Consider the following 24473-nt stretch of genomic DNA (forward strand, 5'->3'; position numbering starts at 1 on the left):
AAAGAATCCAAGGAGACCTATTCTGTACTGAATAATTACCATGACCACATTCTCATAAGCCTACAATGCTGACCCATCAAACCCAGAAGCTCCACCAAATATAAAATTGCCTCCATGAGTCGACACCATCACCTTGGAAAGCACAGGAGGAGAAATGCTTTTATGTATTGCTCTTCAGATTTTGTTTGATATGAATACTTTGAAAATTGTATTATTTTTTATAAAGGACAAACATTATTATATACACATTTATTCATCTGAAAATTACTGAAGGATGTCAAAGATTTAGTCATAGCAATTTGCAATCTAAGGAGCATAAACCAAGACTCATATTCTTGTCAATTGATGAAAATATTAAAGGAGCCTATAGAAATATTTAAAAGACCCTAAGCGAGTTAGGCACCCAAATTCAATGGGAGGTGAGTGCCTGACTCCATTAGCTTGCAGTGAAAATCTCATCATACAGTTCTTAATATCAAAATAACACTTTTAGTTTGTGTTAATTTTTTTTGCTGATAATTTTTCAGAAATTAGTCAATTTAAAACCATCATTTACATTAGGCAATGAAGCTTCATAATAATACTCACATGTGGAATTCTTCACTCACCACTGTAACAGAGAAATCTCTGGAGTGGAACACAACAGCTGTGAAGCACCTAGTTTCAGCAGACCGAATACAATGAATTGGAAATTGTCCACTGGTAAAATTTTCAATAAGTGCTGTGATGGGGTCAGGCCAGACGGCTACAGTAGAGTGGAGGAAGACAGGTATATTAGACCCAGAATAAACAGGTCCCTTGGTAAGTGAACAGGGGTTACTCTAGGTTAATTAGGACACCTGGGACCAATCAAGGCCCTGCCAGAACCTCTTAAGAGCCTCCCCTCCAGCCAGGTAGGGGTGCGTGCTAGGAGCTGTGGGAGCAAGGCAAGGTTCTGGAGAGGTGGGCAGTGCAGATGCTGGCAAGCACCAGGAAAGAAACCCTGCAGGTGCAGAGGCGAAGGGTGGGAGAATACCTGCCCAATGGGGCAGATGGCCCTCTGGGCCCCATGAGTCTGAGGGAGGAGACCCCGCCAGAGGGGAGAGACTGAACTGGGTATCTGGGTCGGTTGCCACCACGCCCGTAGGGGCTACCAGAGACTGAGTGTCCCTGGGAGGAACCCTGCTCCGGCAGGGTGTGGACTGCAAGTCCAGAGACATGGGGGGAAATCTCTGAGGTCAAGAGGAATACCCCAGCCCGCTGCTAAATGGAAGCGCAGGACCCACCGAGGCAGAGGAGAAGCTCTGCCACAGTGCCCAAGTTACTTAGCAGCCTAAGTCCCATTTTCAGAACTTACTTGGAAGCATAAGGGTCAGATATACAAAGGTATTTAGGTGCCTAACAATGCAGATAGTGCCTAATGGGATTTTCAGAGTCCCTACGCATGTTACACACCTAACCTGACATAGATGTAGACTCCTACTTTACCCCACATCACCAGAAGTAATATTCCTTTTCTTATGCAAAGTTCTGAGACCGTCAGGAGTACCACCGAGCCCTGCAGCTGCAATGATTTTCTAATAGCACCAAGGTTTGTACAACAGATTTGCTTACAGCAGGGGTCGGCAACGTTTGGCACGCGGCTCGCCAGGGTAAGCACCCTAGCGGGACGGGCCAGTTCATTTACCTGCTGATGCGGCAGGTTTGGCCGATCGCGGCCCCCACTGGCCGCAGTTCGCCGTCCTGGGCCAATGGGGGTGGCTGGAAGCGGCGCGGGTGAGGGATGTGCTCGCCGCAGCTTCCCGAAGCCCCCATTGGCCCGGGACGGTGAACCGGGGCCAGTGGGGGCCTCGATCGGCCGAACCTGCTGCGTCAGCAGGTAAATAAACTGGCCCGTCCCGCTAGGGTGCTTACCCTGGCGAGCCACGTGCCAAACGTTGCCGACCCCTGGCTTACAGGTAAGTTGGCCTTCTTGTCTGTCTAGGCAAGTGTAAACATTCAGGTAGAAACCGTCTTTGGAAATTCTGAAGACATGGTGTTTTTCTTTCCTATTTTTCTCATTTCTTTTCACTGTGGCCAGGTCCTGTGGGCACCTACACAAACAAAAGGAAAATATAAACAATAGATAGTATAACTGTAGCAGTAACAATACATTAGCTGAGAGGGAACAGTCTCCCCTTGGGCTGAAATTCCATAGAGAGTCTTGCACAGAAACAGCAGAGAGCATGTCCCCTAACTTGTAAGCACTTTAAATGATCAATTCTAGGCTGGCGCAGCATGGACTAACAATGCTGGCTTGCATTACAGTGGAAAAGGTCACTTGCTTGTTCTACACCACCAGTAATACAATAACTTGGGCTGCTCTAAATGGCAGCCAGGACTGACCCAATGACTAGGATGACTGGCCCAGGAGCAGGATGCTATAACAGCTTTACAGACGTCCGTCAGCTGCAGCCAGTGGTTAGAATGGAGATGAGAATCTGGGCCTAAGCATCCTTAGCCCAATTTCAGATGGGTCAAGCAAAACATTTTGTTTACATAATTCTAAATTTGTTTGAAATATTGACTCCTACATATAGGACAAACGCAGTGGCAGTGTGCTTCCCCCACGAAGGCCTTGACCTCAGAAGCTAGAGCTGTTACTAGACTGATGAGCAAACAGGAAGTATCATGCTCCAGTAATAAATTCTGACTGTGTTTTGTCTTCAAGTAACATTTAATTGGGAGAAGAGCAAGAAGAGAATATCACTGGTGAAAAGTGGGAGGAATTTATTGCTAGTGACCAAAAAATACACAGGGATTCACATTTTAAATTTGGATCATATAAAATATTGAACAGTCTGTAAAATATCCCACCTAAAAGCATCAGGGGTTACTTTCCTTCGACTTCAGTTGCAAAGATGCTGCTCACCTAATTGACAAATTGCCCCATGTCCTTTGCTGTGGCCCCATGCTAATCCTAGTTTACTGGACTGCTACATTCGAGCACCTTAGTTACATATAATACCCAGTACATGTGTGGAGGGTCATTCTACATATATATGATAGTGATTGTGAGGCCTCCACATAATACTTATGATATGGAGATCAAAGAACTCAGTGCAGAGGAAAGGTGCACCATGGCCTCCTTGCTAGTTAGGAGAAAAGCTCAGACAAAAGCCATGGCTAAACTTGGAAAATGTGTCACCTCTGGGACCCTTGCTTTGTGCTCTGCAGAAGTTACTTACATGGAGCTAGAGAACCAAGTGCAGAAGTACAGCTTTCCCTGCACTGTTGCAGTAAAAGAGGATTTTAGGAAGAATTCTTTGTATATTTCCTATTTGTGTGCTCCTTATGAAACACTTCAATATTGTCAGCAGACCGCCAGCCAATCCAAACTCCTCATCGAGGCCAAACTCTTTTACATCTTTCACAAACAAAGATAAACAGAGCAAGCCTAAGATATGAGTGAACGACTGTATATAGATCTTACAATAGTGGCTAGGAAGTTGAGTCTCTCAGACCCATCCCATGGTTCAGCCGGTTGTTGGGAGTCTCAGGGCTTCAACATGTGGTTTTGCAAAAGGAATTCCAAGGAAATTCCATTCAGGAGTCTGTCTGTTCCCTTCACGTAGCTTGTTTCCCTCAGAGTTGCCCATATGCATAAATCCTTTCTGACTGGGCATCGTTCTGTATTGTGTAATGTATAGATAAATTAGGATTTAAGCTGGGCGAAGCTTCTGAAGGTGTCTTCCAAGGAGAGATTCCAGGCTGAAACATGCAGTACTATACATACTTATTCGTCTTGATTATAAGTAGAATCCTGTCTTTGTATGATGAGCATTTCAGTATGTAACATTGTGAGTGACACTGGGACAACTTTAAATAGTTACTTAATACATGCAACTAATTTTTGTTTGAGGATCACATCTTTATTGCTGTTATTGTATTAAAATTTTATTAGTTTTATCTATTTTGATCACACACAACAATAAAATCTGAGGTCTCAGTAAACAAAGAAAATTTCAGTGGCTCAGATTATTTCATTTTCCATTGCTTTGATTTATCCAGGGAAGAGTAAAAGACAAATTAATCAAAAAAGTGAAATTATCTGATACAAAATAGAATGTTGTGCAATTTTACAAGTGAAAATATTACTGAAAAATGTCAGATGATAAAAGAGATTGTATTAATTTTGGAAAAAAGATGTTAATGTTTCTTTTCTTGGTGAGTTATTTGCACTGTGTTCAGTATGAGAGAGCATGGTTAAGCTTTCAGCAATATTACATATTATGTGTATGTACATTGAGATTGGCTAACAACTTTTGCATGTGGGATCTTCCATTTACAATTAAAAAAAAAAATCCTCCAAAGCATTAATATAAAATCAAAAGCCCTACCTAGCATCATTCAAAGTCTGGTTGAGGAAACAGAAGCATGCATCTCAGGATATAATTTGGTCTTATATTTTTAATATTTCCCCATCAGACTTTTCTGATATTTGAAATCATTTCTGTTCCAAACATTTTATTCCAGTCCAGTATCAAAATGTAGATATTTGAGGGGAATATGTGGTCCTGTTTAAAAGATACACACCATGTTGGGTTCATATCTCAGAAGCTGAGTCTCTTCCTGAGATACAGAGTTCTATCTCCTTGTACTTCCTCTAATACAAGATTATCCTTTACATTAAATCCCTAAATACTATATCTAGTCTTCCCCTCCAATACCCCTAGTGACAGTGCCTCAATTACTTCTGTTGGGGAGTTAATCCACTGTTTCAATTGTTAATATCTCCTATTATTTAATGTAAATGATCTGGAGTTTTCCTCTTTGTCACATATTTTGCTAGTTAGCAACAAAATCTCAATAATGTCCAGAGCTTTGCTCTCATTTCCCTCAATCAAACTAAAAAAAAATGTGCTAACATGATTAAACTTTTTCTATTGAACCAATATTATCTGGTAGAATTTTGCTGTGACAAATTGAAAGATACAAATTTAAACATCATCATTTATAACTCTGAGTGCTCTTTCCTGTCTTCAGTTATTTTCTTCACTTTTTCAGGGAAGATCTTTGTCCAGAACTCCATTCTGTTCCCTTTCAGTTTCTCTGCTTTCTTTTGCTTTAAATTTAATTCCAGGTATTGGTCATTCAAGTCATAGACTGGCCATTCCACCAAACCCTTGCCATTAGGATTTCTGGAAATGACAGAATGAAGAACAAAATCCCAATTTAATTTATTGAGATTAAACAAATTCAAATGTTACAACACAATATATTATTATAGCATTATTCTCACCCATTTCGTGCAAAGTTAGCCCAATATTTCATTATCGTTCGGCTGAGGTGTTTCTCTTCCTCTGTAGCCTCAGCTGAAAAGGAGAATATGTAAATATAACTATTTTGTAAAGTAAAAAACCAAAACAAAATGTTTGAAATTGTACATACATAATATCAAAGCATGAGTGCATCAGACTATTCAAGATACAAGTTACAATAGAATTGCTTAATAGGGAATGATGCTTACAGATTTTTATTGTTTAGATATTATTCTAGCCTGTCTAATGCTAGTATTTTCAAAGTTTTCCAGCCAAAAGAATTATGAGGTATTTCATTATATATGTTCCTGAGCATTCAGCAGATTAGATCATTAAGTCCTTGTTCTAAAATCATATATAAATATGTTTGCATCTCAACAGATCATGTAAAGCTGCTACTCCTAGTCATTCCCTTAGAGAAGCGGGAAGGTACAGTGGAAAAAAAAAAAAAAAAAACTAAGAAGACAAAAACACAGAATAGATGTATGCTAAATTCAAAACCACAGCATAATCCTGATGCAAAGGCGGAAAACTGGTTTGTCAATATACACGTATTTCCACATACAGGGTTTAAAAGATGCAACAGGGTGTAGAAAGAAAATGCCGCAAGTACCACTTTAAAGATAACCCTCAATAAAAGAAAAAAAAATGTACGAGCTTAAATTATGTGGAAGGAAGAAGGGAAGAACAAAAAAAGTACACCAGTGTTATTAGGAAAAAAAACAAAGTTAATGAAAAAAATAACTTACACATCTTTTTTTTGTTTGCAAAAGTACTTAATTCAACAAAGTGTGGGTCGTATTTGTTTAAAAGACAAGTATGCATCCATAATGTGAACTAGATCTACTTTACAATGAAAAAATAATATCTGAAAGATGAGTCCTTACCAATTATGACTGCATCACTTCTCAAGAACGGCCCACCAAAGACAAAGCCAACTTCATCTCCATGATCCGCCTTTACAAAATCTGGCTTAGTATCTTTAAAAGTACTGGGTCGATGCTGAAATTCATAAAAGTAGAGAGGAGCACCAGAGTCTAAACAAGAAAACAGTGAGAATCAAAGCCAAGATTACAATTACTGTACTTTCCATAGGGAACCATTAAATCAGATCAACAGCTTCATGCACGTTCTGAAATCTCTTTTCATATTTTAAAAGGCTGCAGTAGATTAAATCTTGAAATGAGATGCTAACTAAAATTCTAGCTCAGCTAAGGTTTAGAATCAGTTGTTTCTGAACTAGATTTCAGAAAATACAAGAGGCTGGGGTACGAGCAGACTAAATTAACTGATTTAATATCCCTCTCTCTCCCTCTATCTAAAAAACACACACCACCACCCAAGACCCGACAATAGTATTGGATACAGAATAATTAGAACTAAATGAACTTGGGGCCAAAGTTTTTTTAGCTGCATCCAATACTAAATGAAGAAACAATGTTTTGGCATATTGACTGAAAAAATATTAGGGAGTTACCATAGGAGAAACATCTATTAGCTCCTGGTTTAGCTGAGGAAATCCAACCTCAGTGTTAACATGTTATGTTCTTTCATGTAATTTATTTCTGCTGCATAAAACTTGATCCTGCCTGACTCAGAGTACTCTCTCCAATATCGGATACTAGAAAGAGCAATAGGATCTAGTAACAAAGAAAGCGTTGACAAAGTAAAGGTGGGCTAGACTGGAGAAGGATAACCAGTACCAAGTTTTACTCTTCAGAAAGCACAGTCTAAACTGGAGAAAAATGCAGACAAAACTTTTTCCAAACAAAGGGAGATAAGGGTATGAACCAAAGCCTACTGAAGACAACAGAAGTCTTTCCCTTGACTTTCCATTTGGATCAGGTCCTAAATGAGGATGCTTGTCCTAAATGAGTTTCTCCACTGAAGGAAACAGCATGGGAGGAGAGAGCAGCATGGCAGAAAATTATCACGTGCAAGGGCCAAATCTTGAATCAATGAGAATTTTGCCATAATACAAATTTAGTGCTACAATGATTTATTCTCAGCTGAGTGCCAACTGGGAGTTGGTCTGAATGTTTGAGGTTGATTGGAAATTCACCTCTATGATATTTAGACACTTGAAGAGCTGGAATAACAAAGATGATATCTCCCATCAGATCCAGAAATCGGTCTCGCAGCTCAGCAGGGTCATCTGTGTCTCCTAAATATTCATCTGCTACCACAGACACAGATTCAGATGGAAACCTCTGTAACAAAGGATGGAAATACAACATTAATGGCAGCGTTTAGTGTGCTTCACTCTCAAGAGCTCTTTCTCAGTCATGAATTAATAAATACTATCCACTGGTTTTTGATTAGTGCTGGAGAAGCCAGAAGTGACGTGGCATTTTGGAACCACTCTGGACAGTAGAGATTCACTGTATACACATTCCCTAAGGAATACAATTATAAAATAACGTAATAGTGATAAACAAGAACAGGAAAAGAATAGTCATACACAGCTCATGTTAAAGGAAACCACCTCTTTGAAGGGGCTGGAGGGGCACAGAAGACACTATTAGTTTCAGTGTGGGTATCTTCTTTTATTTACTCCCCTTGTGCCTCATAGTATACGGCAGTATGGAGCCACCAATTCCTAATGTTCCATCCTTTCACAGGGGATGACACCAGAGGAGCCAAAGTTAGGTCTGGAATCCACTACTAAGCCACTGAATGCATAAATACTGCAAAAATGAGATCGTGCCAATAGCATCATATAGCCCCAAATGTGAAGCGGGTTTACAATGAATATTAAAATATCATCCAAATTAACCTCCTGGTCTCTTACCAGTAGTGAAAATGTCAGCTGCAATGATGAGATTATGGTTTGTTTCTCCATCTCTTCTTCTATGCCAGGAAAGTTAGATACCTGTATAGTTAAAATACAGTTTTTCCTTTTTATATTAATTAAAATTATTTGATACCATGTGTTATTTAATTCATAACTACTCACTGCTCCATTTTATACTAGCCAGTAATGATCATTAATCATTTATTACATATAAATGTATTCTTTAAATACTAAATTATTTAAGCAACCGGAAAAATGCTTGATGGTTGAGCAGATGGGCACCAAAAGTTGTGACTGTCTGAGTTACTGAAAGCCATTTGGACATACTGATACCAGAGATCAGATTTAGTACCATTCTCTGAAGACAGTTTGAGCACACATTAAAACATGTTCCTTTAACAAAAGTTACATGTCTAAAAGTCTTCACACAAAAATTAGAGTTATTATTCAATGAAAATATAAATAGTGGGATTAATCAAAACTCTCACAGAACACACGACATATTGGCAGTATGTTCTAGGCTCCTGGCAAACTCTTTGGAAAGACCAATAAATGTACAATATGTTTAGACTCTGTGAGACATTGGAGAAGAAATTAAAACATTTGCTGGGAGATGTCAACCCCAATGCATTTAAAAGAGGGGCAAGGCTAATTCAATATGAACCTGATCCACAGTCCACTGATAGCAATGACATCAAGGAGTGCTGTCTGATTTACAGGAGTAAGAACAGAGTGTAGACAATGGGATGGCAGAGCTATATTTAAAACACTACATGTGAGGGGACTATACCCTGATTCTGGGTCCTATGGAACAATCTCATATTTTGTAACACGTTGATTAGTGTAGAAAAAGTCATTGAACATGTCTTACTGAAGGAATAATCCAGCCATATTCATTGTTATTTACTCCTATTATATATGGGACAGTACTGAATTCTTTGCCAGCAAGCAGCTCTTCGGGTTTCTTTGGAATAAACACACCATCTATAACTGCAGGGACATATCCCATTTGCTGTAAGAAAAAAATCAATATATTATTTTATAATTATTTCTTCCTCTAGATGCCATTGCAAAATTCCCACTGCTGAGCTGAGCCGAGCCAAGACTAAACTAAGTACTCACAAGCTCTAATATGTTACAATCCAACACAGAAGAGGGTTGTAAAAGCAATTAACAAAGCCCTCAAGTCTCAGGCTATTTTTATTACTTTCTCATGTGCTTCCTTGTGGAATATCTACCCAATGTATGTGTGGGGTATGTTATGTCTATTTCACCTTTTCCATGTCAGAAATATGTGGGTGCATGGAGGGAAAATATGGCAGAGTTTTGCATACTGGGAAATGAATAAGGAAGGTTACAACAAAATAAAAACTAGGTGTGAGATTTTAACCATTCTGTTGGCCTAACTCTGCTCCCACTGAAGTCAATAATAAAACACCCATTGATTTCAATGCAAGCAGATAGGTTGGGCTGAGCACTTTAGAATGCCTCACTCCAGATGGCCAAGATTAATATGTCAGCTGAATGAACCTTGAAAATGTGTGTTATTAGCTTGATTTGTACAAGATGTATAGTTAAGACTACAATAATATGGAAGAAGAATTTCAAAGAACCGTTTACATGACTACAAAAGAGAGGATGGTAAATTACCAGCAGTGGCATTTATACTGCTGTGTAACGTACTTTAATTCTGCCTTCTAAGAAAAAAATGACTCTGGCACTGGAAACATTCCCTGTGAGCTAGCTATATTTCCCAGTTTGACAGGGACAATTAATTTATTTTTCACAACAGGTGAGCAGCAGCACTGACCTGAAGAGGCTAGCCCAAGAACATTAAAATAATCCCAAGTAAGGGTGTGGCCACCCCCTTTGGCACTAAAATAACCACACATACGTCCAGTCTTTCTGGAATAGAGGATATATTTTCTTGCAATTCTAACATACATTTCTGGAACAACATATCTGGAAATGACAGAATAGAATTGCAAATGTTTAGGGGCCCATTTTCAAAGTGTCCTCACCTGGTGTCTAAAATTGAGGGTGCCAAGTTTTTTGTGAGCCATCTGGGTGCTTCTGGAAGATCACAGAATTGGGGAGAGGGCCAGCCAGTTGTCCCCTGAGGACTTCTGGGCCACAGAAGAGAGTTTTAGACCACTAGAACTTCCTTCCAAAGAAAACATGAATGGTCTTTTAACTTTACATTTGGGAGCTCCATTGTCACTCACATACTTCCGAGGCCAACTCTCCATTCCCCACAGCTGCTGCTGTTGCTCCTTTTCCTCTCTACCCTGAAATCCCCTTCACAGAAATGGAGGCATTCCTGAATTCATCTATCTGCTGACAGCTGGCTCTGTGAAGCCTGCTTACTTTCCCATTCTAATGCTTGAGACAGAAGCCTCAGTGTGCAGATGTACTATAAATAATCAGAAATAAAACTGCAATAAGCTTTGTGGGGGTGTAGAATCAGTGGGTAGCAGAATAAACAAGTAATAAATGTCATAAAATTAAAAATGGGCTTGAACCCAAGTCCTGGATTCAGACACTCTTTATGGAGTTTGAAATGTGGATTCAAATTCTGCAGCTCAGTGGACCATCCTTGTATGAAACGCTCAATTCTGGTCTACGCTAGGAACTTGTGTCAGTAGAACTACATCACTCAAGGGTGTGGATTTTCCACACCCCTGAGGGACACAGTTATACTGACCTAATCCTCAGTGCTGACAGCACTATATCAACAGGAGGGCTTCTCCCACTGACACAGTGACCACCTCTTGGGGAGGTGGAGTACCTACACTGATGAGAGAAGCTCTCCCGTTCAGCATCTTCACGGAAGGGCTACAAGGGCACAGTGTAAATGTAGACAAGCACTAAATATCAGTAACTGCATTAAGGGCCAATCCAAAGCCCACTGAAGTCAATGGGAGTCTTTCTATTGATCTTAATGAGCCTTGGGGTAGCTCCTAAATTAGCAACTCTCACCTACCTTAATTAGATCAGCACTCAGGGTCATTATTTCCTTATCCATTTTCTTCCTTAAACAGTGAACCATTGCAGAACTGGTTGTCTCACAGCCAGATATATTAGCAATTACCTGCAATTGTTTAAAAAAAAAAGAATGGATGAGAGTGGTGTGATAAAGACAAATCATCAATAATCACAACTGCTCTAGTATGATGGAGTTTAAAAAGTGCCCACCACAGACAAGTTACCAGTGTGCAGAGGCAATTAGATGCTTCCTATGTCATCTCTCCATTCCACACATCTCTTGCTTTAGGGCAAATGGTGGGTGTGTGAAAATATAGATACACACAGATTATGGTGTATGGAGATATGAACAGGAGTCTGCAGGCAGGGCTGGTTCTAGGGTTTTTGCCGCCCCAAGCGGCAAAAAAAAAAAAAAAAAAGAAAGCCGCGATCGCGATCTGCGGCGGCAATTCGGTGGGAGGTCCTTCGCTCCGAGCGGGAGTGAGGGACCGTCCGCCGAATTGCCGCCGAATAGCTGGACGTGCCGCCCCTCTCCAGAGGGGCCGCCCTAAGCACCTGCTTGGCAAGCTGGTGCCTGGAGCTGGCCCTGTCTGCAGGCCCCGTGTTTGAAGACTACTTTCTGTTTTCTCTGCAATATTCAAAGCAAAACAGGCTATTTATAAAAGCTGCCTTAATCTTCAATAGATATATGCTTTGATGGTTCTCAGTTGTAATTCTAGTGTAAACTCTTATTACTTTGATTGCAGTTCTTTTTCTGTTGCCTTTGTAATGTCTAGGGCTTCCTCCTCTCCTAACATTTTTTTTAAAACATTAGAAAAATCAAGTTCTAACTCCTATTTTTCCTCATGGATTTGGAAAGTAACAGCACAGGATGCTGACACCTGATGTGGACTTCTCCCGGTTCCCAGTTAAATAAATGAATTTGTTGAGTTTGGCAGATTATTGCAACTAGATCCAGACAGTCTAAAACTCTACATCCCCTCTTTCTTTAGTTAGCAACTAGCAGAGTTGCAGCTCAGGCATTAGCCTCTTGTGATGTTACATTCAAAGTCCTCCTAGAATTGCAGAGGTCCTACAGAAAAAGAGGGAAATCAGAACGTGATATTTTCAGTCTAAAATTTTTGTTAAAGTAGGAGAAACTATAAATAAAACCTTTGAGATCATCTTTCTCCATCAGGAAAGAACAGCAGGGTGCAAACACATGGTTGTTAATTTGAAACTCAGTTTTGAGAAGGTGTCAGGCATTGGAAACTTGGTATTTTAGAGAAATACTGTTAAGGTAATACTGAAAACTTACATTAGCAACTGCTTGAGGATGGGAAATAAAGAAGCCAGGAAGTTGAGCAACTCCACTTTCTGATATGGCTTTATGGAACAAACCTTTTGACAATGGTGATAAAATCTACAAACAAAAAACAAGAATATAATTTACATATTAAAATGCAAATTTGATACAATCCATGACTGACTTTACTTCAGAAGCTAGATTTAAAAGTGAGGCTTGATTTTAGACTTACTGAGTGTTCTTAATACAAAGGTATTTATTGGAAACTTACATGTGCTCCAACACAGAATCCTCCTGCAGACTCTCCAAATATAGTAACAGACTCTGGATCTCCTCCAAAAAAATCAATATTTTCCTGAACCCACTGCAAAGCTGCCACTTGATCCAATAAGCCCCAGTTTCCACGAGCATGTTCATCACCAGTACTGAAATCAGAAGTGTATATAGGGTATTAGTAGTAAAACCACCGGCTGTTTATTCCTTATTGTTGGGCATATAATACTGGCTCTACAGAACGAAAACCATGCTGATACTTTATTCTTACATCAGCTTATTGAAAGTCTATTTCTGAGCCCCAATGCATGGCTTTGAGTACTGCAAGCCACTGCTGATCGCAGCTTGATTTTCAAAGGAATAGTTTTCTACTGTACACATGAACTCCAGACAACATAATATTACAGACAGAGCATTTAGCAACAGGCACATATTAAGTTACATGACAGGTTTAAACAACGAGGAGTTGTTTCTTCACTTCAGCAGGTGGGTATTGTAATTTTAAGAACGCTTGATAGAGATCCTGTAGGTGTTTGTCTCTTTCTGAGGGATTGGAGAAGAAACAGATTGACAGAGCCAGAAGAGTACCCAGAGGTCACCTACTACAGGACAGGGCCAACGAAGAAAGTAACAGAACGCCACTAGCCGTCACCTTCAGCCCTCAACTAAAACCTCTGCAGCGCATCATCAAGAATCTACAACCTATCCTGAAGGATGATCCCTCACTCTCACAGACCTTGGGAGACAGACCAGTCCTCGCTTACAGACAGCCCTCCAACCTGAAGCAAATACTCACCAGCAACTACACACCACACAACAAAAACACTAACCCAGGAACCCATCCCTGCAACAAACCTCGTTGCCAACTCTGTTCACATATCTATTCAAGGGACACCATCATAGGACCTAACCACATCAGCCACATCATCAGGGGCTCATTCACCTGCACATCTACCAATGTGATATATACCATCATGTGCCAGCAGTGCCCCTCTGCTATGTACATTGGCCAAACCAGACAGTCTCTACGCAAAAGAATAAACGGACACAAATCTGAGTCAAGAATTATAACATTCAAAAACCAGTCAGAGAACACTTCAACCTCCCTGGTCACTCAATAACAGACTTAAAAGTGGCAATTCTTCAACAAAAAAACTTCAAAAACAGACTCCAGCGAGAAACTGCAGAACTGGAATTAATTTGCAAACTGGACACCATCAAATTAGGCCTGAATAAAGACTGGGCATGGATGGGTCATTATACAAGCTAAAAACTAATTTCCCCATGCTAATTTTCCCCCTACTGTTACTCACACCTTCTTGTCAACTGTTTGAAATGGGCCACCCTGATTACCACTACAAAAGTTTTTTCCCTTCTGCTGATAATAGCCCACTTTAATTGAATTGTCTCATTAGAATTGATAAGGCAACCCCCATCTTTTCATGAACTATGTATATATATCTTCCTACTATATTTTCCACTCCATGCATGTAATGAAGTGGGTTTTAGCCCACGAAAGCTTATGCCCAAATAAATTTGTTAGTCTCTAAGGTGCCACAAGTACTCCTCGTTGTTTATGCTGATACAGACTAACACGGCTACCACTCGGAAACCTGTCACCATTATAGGTTTAGGCTGACCAGATTAGCTTTCTGTATTTTATAATTTTTTGTTTGACTGTGAATTTTTAACTGATGTCAGGACACCCAGAGTAGAACGGGATAGGTGCTTTTTGTCATTAAAAATGAAAAGCAATAATAAAATTAATTACTTGGAAAAAAGATGCTGCAATTGTGCAGTAAGAAAGGAGGAAGAGGTTATATGTTTCTTCTTCAAACACCTCAGCTTTGGGCCTAAAGAAATTCATGCTCACTCATCATGAGCGTACTTCCTATCATGGAGTGTGTGTGTGTGTGTGTGTGTATATACACACACATGTACACACACACACGCACACTGTGTGTGTGTGTTTTAAACAGAGTACCTTGTTTGAGCAGATTCATAGTAACAAAACATGTCTCACCTAAAGAATCCAATGATACCTATCCTATACTGGATAGCTACCACCACCACATTTTCATAGGCAGATAGTGCTGACCCATCATATATCGAAGCCCCACCATTCAGCAAAGCTCCTCCATGGATCCACACCATAACCTGAAAAGAGCAGGATCAGTTAGAACTACTTGTAACGATTAACTTGCTAATTTTTTAATAAATGTCAAATACAAATCAAAGGGTTGCAGGTTGCAATTTTTATAAACAGGATTATTATTTTTAAAACAACAGTTCAGTTTTAGATAGTGTTAAACAAAGAGAAAACAAACTGTTGTTTATGTACAACATTTACTCTGTTAGAAGTGTGACAAGTGGCCCATGCTAAGGACCAATACATTTTTATTTACTTTTGTCACCAAGAAAATGATAATGTAATTTTAAATATCCTTTTTACCCAGTGTCATTCACTTATACTTATGTACAGTGCTTTGAAATGTCAAAGGGTGTCAGAGGCTATTTACACTAACCAAGTTATCTTATTGAAATAATATTCAGCATTTTTTTTGTTTGTTTGCTATATAATTCATGGCTCTTGACTTTGTATTTCTAACAAAGGTGCTCTGTGACTCAGCAGAATGATGATGATTATTTTTTATTATTTTACAGCACCCAATGGAGTAATGAACATCTTGCAATATAGGTAAGAAGTCATGATCCCAACTCTGAAAAGCTTACAAGCTAATTTCAGACCTGACACAATGAAAAGGGGTAAGAGAACAGTAGTGGGAAGCTGCGAGAGGAAGGATAGGTTAACATTAGTAAAGTTACAGGATAACTGAGAAGGCTAGTGCACATTATGATGGAGTAAAATATTAATTTAAATGAAATATACAGATGCCCTGGCTGGCTAATAACTTGTAAGTGTCATGGAAGAAGTAGGCCTTAAGGAAGGATATGAAAGGAAAGGGCCCTACAGATCAGATCAGGATGAGCATTCTGAGCACAGGTAGCAGCATGGAAGAAAGCGAGGAGAAGGTTGTGAGAGAAGCAGACAAATAGGGTATCAAGGCTAGCATCATTTGCAGTGCAGAGAAAGTGGGTGAGAGGTATGTGTGATAACATAAGAGAAGAGGTAAGATAAGTGAGGAAGGGCAGAATTACAAAGGCCCTTGGTGAAGGCTAGAAGACTGATCTTGATGCCCTGAAGTGGAGAAAGATTCAAAGAGGGGCTGATGTGATCACAGTGACATATAAAGCAGATGATCAAGATGAGACAAGGCAGCAGCTGCATTTTGTGTGGACTGAAGAGGGGGCAATGTAGATGGGAAGGAGGCCAGAGAGAAGGATGTTGCAGCATTCATCACAGGAGATCAAGAGGGTCTGAATGAGTTCTAGATTTGTGGACAGAGAGAACAGATTCAATAGGAGGGATTTAATGCTGGAGTCAAACAGCACCATGGACATGAAATTACAGCTAATACTCTGACAGATGGGGTCAGGTCAGGTCTGGGTATGTGGGGCAGAAGCCTGGGAAAATCAGAACCCTATGTGGGTTTGCAGACCTGCCACTGGCAGACTCCATCCAGAGGTAGATGGATTTGCTGTGCACGTGCCTCCCAAATCTGAACGTTCACCATCCATAAAAAGAAGCTCTACAAGGTGAGCTAAAAGGGAGTTTCCTTTTGATCAACTCAACATGAGCTCCACAAAGCCTGACTCAGCTGAAAATTGTTCTTTGAAGATCCTAAGCTGCCAGGAAAAATGGGCATTAAATGAAAAACATTTATCACCAAATACCCTATATCTTACCTGAAGTTAGAGGGCCTCAGTTCACGGTTTTAACATTATAGAGAATTAAGGTGAAATACATTATTTCCAACTTTGCTTTATTACAGCTTTACTTTACCGCTAACACAATCTAGTACAGCACAGGGATGAAGATACAGATATAGCTATTAAGTAAGTTTGCTTACAGGTAACTTAGCCTTCTTGTCTGAATGGGCAGGAGTGTAAACATTCAGATATAAACAATCTTCAGAAACTGTTAAGGGAGGAACTACAGCTTTGAACATTGTTGTCATTGTCTTTATCCACTCTGTGTCTTGTAGGCACCTTTAATGATATAATGAAAATGCCAATGTTCAGTAAAATGATAGTAACACATGATCATAATGTTAGTTTTATCTGATACTAGATTTCTGAAAACAGCATTTCTAAAGCTGAACACATTTACAGAGTGATCCAAAAATATCTATTTCACAACACCACATTAATCTTGAAATAAGGAAACCAGCTTTAAGACTTGCAAATACTGACCTGAGTTACAACAGAAAACCTCTGTCACCCATATCCTCCTAGCGTTATAATGATGTAGATTTGCCTCTTACTTTGAACACGTATCATTTTTGTCTTTGCGCAACTCATGAAAGTCAAGATATAACCAAAGGAGCTCTTAAAGCTCCAGGTTGCCTTATCAAAGTCCAACTCAGTGGATCAGTGGGGGAATCATTTTGCTTGGAAATGTGTGAAACAAAATTAAGCTATCAACTTATTTTCAAAAATACTACAAAAGGCATTATTTGGAAATATTCGCTGTGCTCCTATACAAGGGGCTGCCTGATCACCTACAGCTCCCTCCAGCCAATATGCTGGAGATGTTGGCTAATGAAGCAGACAGCACAGTTGTTTATAAACTCCTACTGAGAAGAGTCACCCTGACCTCAGTTGAGTCTGCATAGCAGGAGGAGGAGGAAGTGGGAGAGAACATCACTGATGAACAGTGAGAATTATTTATTGCAATGGCCATAAAATTGAAATTACAGTTAAAATCAATCACATATAATATCTTTTCCAGACAGCTTGACCTCACTTAAACTGACCTCGCAGGGCTTATATTCCAGATTTATTTACTGAGGGCAACATTAACTAGGTTGGCAGAGTATCCAAAATTTAAATGTAGACTCTTATTCTCATTTTATTTTTCTAAAATAAAGCAAATGTTTTCACAGTTAACACTCACATGGATCTCTAACTATATACACCTTTACCTCGATATAACGCTGTCCTCGGGAGCCAAAAAATCTTACCGCGCTATAGGTGAAACCGCGTTATATCGAACTTGCTTTGATCCACCGGAGTGCGCAGCCCCGCCCCCCCGGAGCGCTGCTTTACCATGTTATATCCAAATTCGTGTTATATCGGGTTGCGTTATATTGGAGTAGATGTGTATTAGTGTTGTGGTGTTACTGGGCTATTTTAGTAAAGGACAAGGACACCATTCAATTCACAAGAGAAACGACTGGAGGATTTTAGGAATTTCACATTTTTCTTATGGGACCCATCATTACCATGCAAACACATTCAATAAAGCCGAACTCCTTTGCTAGGATACATAATGTTACACAACTTCATTAACCAAAAAAAAGGCATACAAGATGCAATTTAGATTCATTTACTAAACAGGGTAGATAGGCAAAGCCTGACACCATCGGATCTTACATTGGTGGATAGGAAGTTGCAGCTCTCAGACCTTTCCATGGCTCTGCTTGTTGTGGTGGGGAAAATCTTAGGGATCCAAGAGGTGGTTTTGCGAAAGGAATTCCAAGAAAAACATTCACGAGCCTGTCTGTTCCTTTCACGCTGGTCTGTTTTCCTTGAAGTCGCCCATATTTGGTAGTCACTTCTGGTTGTGCACCTTTATGCCCTGTTCAACATATTGATAAGATATCAGCACATTCTCAATGAGGCAGATTAGCCAGGGCATCAAGTGCTGCTCAGACAATCTTCCACTTTTTTTCCAGGAAAACCTGCCTTACAGTGAAATCCTTGTAAGAATTGTAAGAAGTTGTACTTGTAAGAAATACCAAGAAGCTCAATCTATTTACATTATCCAAGAAAAGGTTATGAGATGACTTAATCATAGCCTATAAGTACCTACGTGGGGAGAAGATTTGAGATAGTAGAGGGCTCTTTAACCTAGCAGACAAAGGCATGATAAGATCCAATGACTGAAAGCTGAATCTAGACTAGATAAACCCAGACTAGAAATAAATTGTAAATTTTCAACAATATAGTAATTAATCATTGGAACAACTTATCAAGTCATATGATGGACTCTATTATTTTATATCTTTAAATCAATATTGGATGTATTTAAAAATATATTTTCTAGCTCAACCACAAGATATGGGCTCGATGCAGGAATTACTGGGTGAAATTTAATGGCCTGTGTTATGCAAGAGGTCAGACAAGATGATCCCAATGGTCCCTTCTGGCCTTACAATTTATTAATCTTTCTTCAATGCTTTTAGCGTAGTCCTTTCATTTGTTTGCTATCATAGATCAAAGTAAAAGTACTGTGGAAATAACTACTTCTTCCCTTACAGTATTTCCCTATAAGAATTTTCTGATATTTCCCGTTCAGAAGCAGGAATATGCTCTGACAGTGAGAGTTGGGGTGTAATTAGGAATAGGCTGCAAGTTTTTCAAAATGAACAAAAATGATGAGTTATCTGATACTATATGATTGAAAAGTGGCCAATCACCACTTTGATTACTTAGCATACTCCCCTGCATTACCCTTCATCTGTCTCACTGTTTTGTCTCCTGTAGAACGTGAGCTAAGACACTGTTCGGGTGCTGCTGGAAACAAATAATTATCTTAATAAGTAAGAGGGATATATTCCCTTCAGTTGACCCAACACGTGTGCTCCTTCCATTGTGTTCCCTCAGCAAGGTGCTGGGTACCTGGCAGGATAAGGATACATGAGGCCAGATTCAGGAATCACACAACAGCCAGTTATATGATCATGCAGAGCACTAACTCTCTGGCCTGAGGGTTGGCCCAAACTAGGTATTTTACTGATCATTTTTTAAAGCTGCTTCACAGTTGAAAAGGGGAAAAAATGTCTGTGCTAGATATTTTAGGAATACCTTCAAATATGTTATTGACTTCTTGCTTTAACCATTGTTATTGACTGCTTAGGCTTGAAGGATTTCTTTCTTTGCGTGTTAATCTTTCCCTACTTCATATGTACTTCACAGAGAAGATGTAGCCTGAAATTTTCAAAGCATCTAAATGAGTTGGATGTCTAATTCCTATTCAGTTTTAATAGGATTTGGCCATCCAAATTCCTCAGGCAACTTTGAAAATCTCACCAATAATTTATTGTTTGATTTTCTTTGGTCTTTGCACACATACAATGTAATGATAGCCTCCTAGATGGCATGGACATGTTTTAATAACTTGTATTTAAAGAGTCTCTTCTTACAAAAAACAGAAAAGTGGAGTACATAATAAATTCAGGAAAAGGCTTACAAAATGCACAACTCAACTTGGCCTTTCTGTAAAGACATGTACACCTTTAAAACTAAAACAAATAAAAATGGCAGCTACATTTTTATTAACTGGGAAAAATACAAACTGGTTTCCTCACACTTACGTCCAATCCTGAACTGACCCATATGGGTATTTGTGAAGAACCTCATTTATTTCAATGGGTTTCCATACAGGAGTAAGAGTCTTCTCTGTACACAAGCCCTTGACTGTCAGCTTTTTCGGGCAAGGAATATGTCACTTACTATGTTTGTAAAGTACAGTGTACATTTGCTACACTACATACATTATTTGCAACAAAAGTGTTTACAAACTTTTCACTATAGTAAAAAGCTTCACATTATTATTAATACTTAAAGGTACTACAATCATTTTCATAATAAAATCACTCCATAAACCTTTTGCAGTGAGGTGCAGTTTCTTAAGGTTTGTTAAACTTTTTAAATGTATGTAGTATGGATATTTTTCATTTCTTCTTCTTTCTCTCATTCTGACTCTTCCTTAGACTACAAGTGCTTATAGTAAAGCCCAGACCAGCAGACGACAGTGTGCTATTTACCACAATTTATCACGCAGATAAGCATTTCCTTATCTATCCAACTTTTCAACTAAAGTCTTTGTGCCTGATCATGAGAGATGCTGAGTGCCCTCAACTGAAGTCCATGGGAAGCAAAGGCATTCAGTACTTCAGAGAGGTGTTGGTACGCCACAGGACCTGGTCCTTTGACTGAAATCTAAAAGTTAATTAGGCAGAACGCTGAACTCAGTAGCGACTCTACTGTGGCAACATAATCATTTTTTAAACAATAAGCATCTGTCCATTCTCACACTTTTACCATGTTGGTTTGTACTTTCTGTATGACTGACTGGGCTCACTATAACCAGAATTACGATTGAATGAATTATGGGGGCTGTACTTTAGTTTTAGGGAACAGCAAAATAATGTATGACTTTTCCCACAAATCTCTTGAGGAGGCAAGTATTAGCTCCACTCAAAGCTACTAGCATCTATATGAACCACCAGAAGACAAAAAAAGACTTAATTCAACATAATTTCCCTCTTTCTGATGAATGTGTAATGATTTTTATAAAAAAGGATAAGGTAAAGTAGGCGATGTTTGTTATTTATTGAACACAAGAAATCAATATGTGCCCATTAAACAAAGAAGACATGCCTATGTTGCAGGCTTAACCCATGCTCTTACCCCCTATCATCCTTATGCATGTGCATGTGCTTTGAACCTATGCCTGCTTGCCCATCTCGGGGTATAGGTTAAAGCAAAGGTTCCTCTTTAAGATGGGCTCTGATCGGCCCACTTTGCAATTAAGTTGTAGCCCAGGTAACAGCTCAGGTTTTGACAGCCCTGTAAGCCTGTAGTTTCTGGCCTTCCTGCCTACCCACTTCCTACTCGCCTCCTATGTACCTGAAGCTACCTGCCAGTTTATATACATCTGGACAGCATTTAATTCTTCATTCCATGCACCATGCTCCATATCTGCAGTATTCAGCTCACCTCAGCCAAACAGCCCGAGAAGATGCCAAGCCAGCATGCTGCTAGCTAGCCAAAGGATCACACCAGGGTTCTGATTAACCTCTGGTGTGACTACAGCAAAGAACATGACTTTGGGAAAAGCATCCAAAATCTGCACTTGTATGATACATATCTCCGAGAGACTGGAAGAAGTGGGGGTCAAGCTGACAGTTGTTCAGTGCAGGGGATGCATTAAAAACCTAAAATGCATCTACCACAAGGCAAAGGTTGGCAATTGCAAGTCTAGCAAGTGCCAAGCTAAACATAAAATCTGTCCCCATGGCTATCAGTTACTCTCCCCTGAAGGAGATGAGAACTATTATACAGGTGTGCATCAAAGGGATTAAAATAGATTTTGTGCAACATGCTTTCACAGGAGTGATTAAACTGAATTGAAATAAAAGGCAGAGAAAGAAGGTGTGACCTGCTTATGTGAAACCTGTGACAAAGGTATGAAAGGAGTTGAGGCATGGGCTGTCAGTGACCCGGCTGTTGGGGGAGGCTAGCACCTGGCCTCTCCCCTTGTGCCCAAGGCCCCTCCCCTCCCCTGCAGGAGCCCAGAGCACACTGTGGCCCCAGGTGACAAGGCCCCAGCCCTAACGTGCTGGGCGGCAGCTCTCCCAGCCCCAGTGCTCCGAGAGGCTGGGCGGTGCAGCTGCAGCACCCCCAACTTCAATGCGCCCTGCGGCCCGGCCCAGAGCACCAGGTGGCACAGATGCAGCACCCCCAGCCCTGCTGCACCAGGGAGCGTGGCCCCAGCACCAGCCACCCTGCCTTCCTGCAGGAGGCAGGCTGGCCAGCCAACCAGTCTGGGCCAGCCAGGGCTGGGAACAGCAGGAGGAGGCCTGGCCTTGGGGTGGAGCATGGGCGGGGCCACACTAGGCTGTTTGGGTGGGCACAGGCACAGCAATTTGGGGCACCTTTGGGTCTTAGTGTCCTCCATCCTGCCTCTTCCTATCCATGTTCTGACCCTTCCTTGCTGCAGCCTGGTGAGTCTTCCTCTGGAGGGGATCTAGTACTTAAAAGTGAAAAAGTCTCCAGCCTGCCAGACCTATTTGCACAACACTGAAACTGTTAAAGAGCCATTCAAGGGGTAATGAAGCCATTTAACAGGTATTTGCCAACCCCCAGGCATATACTATTAGTTTCTGAATTTACTGACAAAAACAGTTGTGCATTACTGTAATATTTACTCAGAACATGTTAGTCTACAGGACCTTAGTTTAAAATTTGCTTTAAAAATATTTCATTAGTGTGTTGCTGAAAATTATAAAATCACATCTCTAAAAAATCCTTGCATAGATTTTTAGATGCACAATCTGAGTATTAATCTTTAGCCTTAAATGCTTGGCTCTTCAGACATATAGTTTTTAAAATAAATCCTTCAAAAGACCGCCCTTATCTAAAATACACGTGAGCCCGGGCTGCCGCAGGCATAGGGGCACCAGTTTAATAATACTGCATAGGGCCTCATAAATCCTAAGGACAGACCTGCCGCCGCCCATGAGTTAGGGCTTGATTTATGGCGATTTATGTCATAATTTCCTTCACATTGAGATAAAAATACACCCCAGATCCTGCACCCCCAGCCCAGAGCCCTGACCCCCTCCTGCACCCCAACCCTCTGCCCCAGCCCTGAGCCCCCCAAACCCTGAACCCCTCATTCCAGGCCCCAACCCGCAGCCCTCACCCCCCGGACCCCAGCCCTCTGCCCCAGCCCTGAGCCCCTCTCACAGCCCAAACCCCTCATCCCCAGCTCCACTGAGTCATAGGCATCAACAATTTTCTTCAACTGGGTTGCTAGAAAAAAAAGTTTGAAAACCACTGTTCTAAGTGACATACAAGCCCTGTAGTCATAGGACAAAAAAGGGAGGTTAGTGAGTTACAGATTGTTGTAATAAGCTATAAATCCAGTGTATTTATTAGACCACAATTTGCAATGTCTAGCAAAATTATGAATTTAAGTTCCCAGGCTTGTCTTTTGAAAGTTGTGCAGGTGTCTTTTGAGGATGAGGACTGATAGGTCAGATCTAGAGTAATCAACAAAAACCCCAAATCCCTGGTGCGTGAATACTTTTCACAGAGTGCTCATTTTATATCAGTCCTCATATGGGTCACCCTAGCAGAATCAGACTGAAAATGTTAAAAATGTTTTAAGGGTCCCATGCTTAAATCCCTTCTTGACTTTTCCCATCAGTAAAGGAGTTTATATTTACCCTCAGTTGCAATCACAACCAACCATGCAGCACAGATCAATGACCCGAACAGCCAAATCCTGACAGCAGGTTGCATTTTCATGTCTACACTAACCAACTGCTACTTCTCTTCTTTTAATTGCCAAATGCAGGCACAAAGATCACATTGCCAGAAGACTGACTAAGGGCTTGTTACTAAACTCTAGAGCCAAACAGCTATTAGGTAAAAGGCCCTGGAGGTATGTGTTAGAAGGGAAGTAATTTCCACCCAGTCCCTAAGTGAATAAAAAAGTCAGTTCTGGAGACAGGTTGAGCAAGAACTACCAAGACCAACCCTGATCACTTATCTAAACAAAACCCCCTACAAAGAAGTTCTACAATTCATCATTCTTTCTGTGACCACTGGCATGTCTGGCACTTTAAAGACAAACAGGTCATTGCCCCCAGTGCGTTTACAACCCAAAAATCTGCATTTTGGGATTGCTCAGACAGGTTGCAAAAAACAAGCACTTTGAAGTTACATGGGATTGGGCTGAGTTACTGCTGTGCCACGTTCACAGGCAGGTGCCATGGGAGCTTGCGAGCGTCTCCTGTTGTGATTCTGTGGCAGAATCACAGTGGGGGAGGGATAGCTCAGTGGTTTGAGTGTTGGCCTGCTAAACCCAGGGTTGTAAGTTCAATCCTTGAGGGGGCCACTTAGGGATCTGGGGCAAAATCAGTACTTGGTCCTGCTAGTGAAGGCAGGGGGCTGGACTCGATGACCTTTCAAGGTCCCTTCCAGTTCTAGGAGATGGGAT

The 24473-nt window shown here is 40.5% G+C and overlaps 1 protein-coding gene across 1 annotated transcript; it reads right to left on the bottom strand.

Moving 5' to 3' along the window:
- Nucleotides 1-3875: 3875 nt before the first annotated feature.
- LOC112103894 (fatty acyl-CoA hydrolase precursor, medium chain-like) lies at nucleotides 3876-23917 on the bottom strand. The gene is made up of 13 exons (XM_026652859.2): nucleotides 23698-23917; nucleotides 18113-18317; nucleotides 16588-16726; nucleotides 14640-14773; nucleotides 12615-12768; nucleotides 12356-12460; nucleotides 11057-11164; nucleotides 8945-9085; nucleotides 8071-8151; nucleotides 7342-7489; nucleotides 6167-6316; nucleotides 5261-5333; nucleotides 3876-5159 (listed from the first exon to the last, which is right to left on the bottom strand). The coding sequence occupies exons 1-13, from the start codon at nucleotides 23777-23779 to the stop codon at nucleotides 4973-4975; spliced, it is 1707 nt and encodes a 568-aa protein (XP_026508644.1). The 5' UTR covers nucleotides 23780-23917; the 3' UTR covers nucleotides 3876-4972.
- Nucleotides 23918-24473: the final 556 nt, after the last annotated feature.

The sequence above is a fragment of the Terrapene carolina genome, unplaced genomic scaffold (genome assembly GCF_002925995.2).
Source record: "Terrapene carolina triunguis isolate 2854851 unplaced genomic scaffold, T_m_triunguis-2.0 Scaffold130, whole genome shotgun sequence".
Lineage (NCBI taxonomy): Eukaryota > Metazoa > Chordata > Testudines > Emydidae > Terrapene > Terrapene triunguis.

What these genes read in the sequence shown, in the direction of transcription:
- LOC112103894 (XM_026652859.2), bottom strand. Translation starts at nt 23,779, where the DNA reads ATGAAAATGCAACCTGCTGTCAGGATTTGGCTGTTCGGGTCATTGATC. An exon ending in GATTCTGTGTTGGAGCACAT is followed by an intron (nt 12,461 to 12,614) that starts GTAAGTTTCCAA and finishes TTTTGTTTGTAG; the next exon opens with ATTTTATCACCATTGTCAAA. An exon ending in AGCTGACATTTTCACTACTG is followed by an intron (nt 7,490 to 8,070) that starts GTAAGAGACCAG and finishes CCTTTGTTACAG; the next exon opens with AGGTTTCCATCTGAATCTGT.